The sequence below is a fragment of the Polistes canadensis genome, unplaced genomic scaffold (assembly GCF_001313835.1).
Source record: "Polistes canadensis isolate GaletaPanama2010 unplaced genomic scaffold, ASM131383v1 scaffold_313, whole genome shotgun sequence".
NCBI classification, from domain to species: Eukaryota; Metazoa; Arthropoda; class Insecta; order Hymenoptera; family Vespidae; genus Polistes; species Polistes canadensis.
In genome coordinates this window covers 107,384-109,189 of record NW_014569860.1, presented here as the reverse complement: position 1 = coordinate 109,189, position 1,806 = coordinate 107,384, and the positions used below count along the sequence as shown (strand labels likewise).

The following is a 1,806-nucleotide window of genomic DNA, read 5'->3' as shown; positions in this document are numbered from 1 at the left end:
AGTATAAGGTGCATTAAACACGAACTATGGTTTCCCTTTGTATAAGATAATACAATCAAATAATTTCAATGTATATTTGTTCAAATTAAAAGTAAGATTATAATTATCTTTTTGTTTTGTTTTTTTTTTTTTTTTTTATTTAAATTCGAATCGTTTAATTTTTCTCTTTTTTATCTTTAAATTGTTAATGTACGTATATATAACAAATCTACACTCATACACGTGCGTTTAAAATATTGCATTAGTGATTGATTGTATTTTGATTGAAATTGAGAATTATTATAGAAATCATTTCTTTTTTTTTTTATATATTTACTATATTATTTTTATTTTTGAAAATATTACACAAAATAGGATTGGAGATTTGAAAAAGTTAAATTACAATCCTGGATTAGAACGTTGTTATGAATTAAATTATAGCCAAGAATCGATTATTCTGAAAAGTCAATTTTTACTTTGATTATGTTTACGTAACTACAGAAAACTTAGACGAGCTCTCTCTCTCTCTCGAGAGAGAGATTGGTTAAATAATAATAAGAGGTTCCTGCTGACAGATTACAAATCTTATTACTAATGATCATAATTCTTAAGAGAGATAGCGAGCACCGAATAACCTATTGATCTGTTTCTTTTACGTACATGAATACATTATTTTTTTTTTTTCTTATTCATTTATGCAAAATAATTTACGTGAGTAATTCGCTAAGAAATGTTTTTCTCAAAGATGTCGCCGTTTAATGGAAAGAAACTTCTCAGTTTAAATAAATAAATTAATATTTAGTAATGAAGAAAAAAAATAAAAAAGATTCTTAGTTGCATGAGTGCATGAAAGAACTTTAATATATACGACAAAAGAAAATATTTAATTACGATATTAAATCGTTAATCATTAAATGTCCGATTCGTAATTGAAAATTATATGGAATAATAATAATAATAGTTTAATGAACAAATAATACATTTAATTATCAAATTATACTGAATTGTTTTAAAAATTTTTCTAATTAGATTTATATTTGAAATATTTTGAAAATTAATTGTAAGATATAAAAATGTCGTATATATTTAAAAGTATATTTCATTCAAATCATATACTGTGAAAACAATATTAATAATAATAATTAATTAATTAAAAATTAAAATAATATTATATATATATAAATTAAAATTAAATAATTACCGGTGTAAAAACGTATGTCTTTCGTATTCTGTAACTGATCGTATCATTTCCGTTGAAAGTAATATTTGCTTTTTCCCAACGTTGTTTATAAACGTATGGACCTAGTTCATTGAGTATAGGTTTTTCTCCGTTGTTTAAAAATTCATCGGCATTGGTAACATTGTAAATGTAAATGTGTAAAAGCGGTGTCACGGGTGGTGCCTTCCACCAACCAAAAGTCCTTCCACCGTCCTTCAATGCAATTTGCTTGTTCACGATGACTTCGATCAATTTTGGAAAAATTCCAGCTAATATTGCAGCTATAATAATCAGCAAGACTCCGAGTGCCACTGCTGCCCCTGTAAAAATAGAAAGAAAAAAAATAAAACAAAAAAAAACATAAGATAAATATAAAATTAATAATCTTATGTAATTTAGCAAATAGATCTTTCGTACGAATGATATTATGCAAATGATCGATAAGATGACTTGGTAGAATTTTTTTCAAAACGTTGCTTGACCAAACAAAAAAAAAGATAAAGAAATGAAATATTTTTGTTATACTCTTAACAAGCGCTTTAATTAATAAAATACATATATTTAATATATATGTATATATATATTTTTTATATATGTATATATATATA

The 1,806-nt window shown here is 23.9% G+C and overlaps 1 protein-coding gene across 2 annotated transcripts in view; it reads right to left on the bottom strand.

The window, feature by feature from the left end:
• LOC106791504 (scavenger receptor class B member 1) overlaps window positions 1–1,806 on the bottom strand; it is a 25,130-nt gene that overhangs the window by 7,259 nt on the left and 16,065 nt on the right. For both annotated transcript variants that reach the window (XM_014757178.1, XM_014757179.1), the window contains one exon: window positions 1,181–1,518. In XM_014757178.1, coding sequence (XP_014612664.1) covers window positions 1,181–1,518 — 338 coding nt within the window. The remainder of the gene's footprint in view (window positions 1–1,180; window positions 1,519–1,806) is intronic.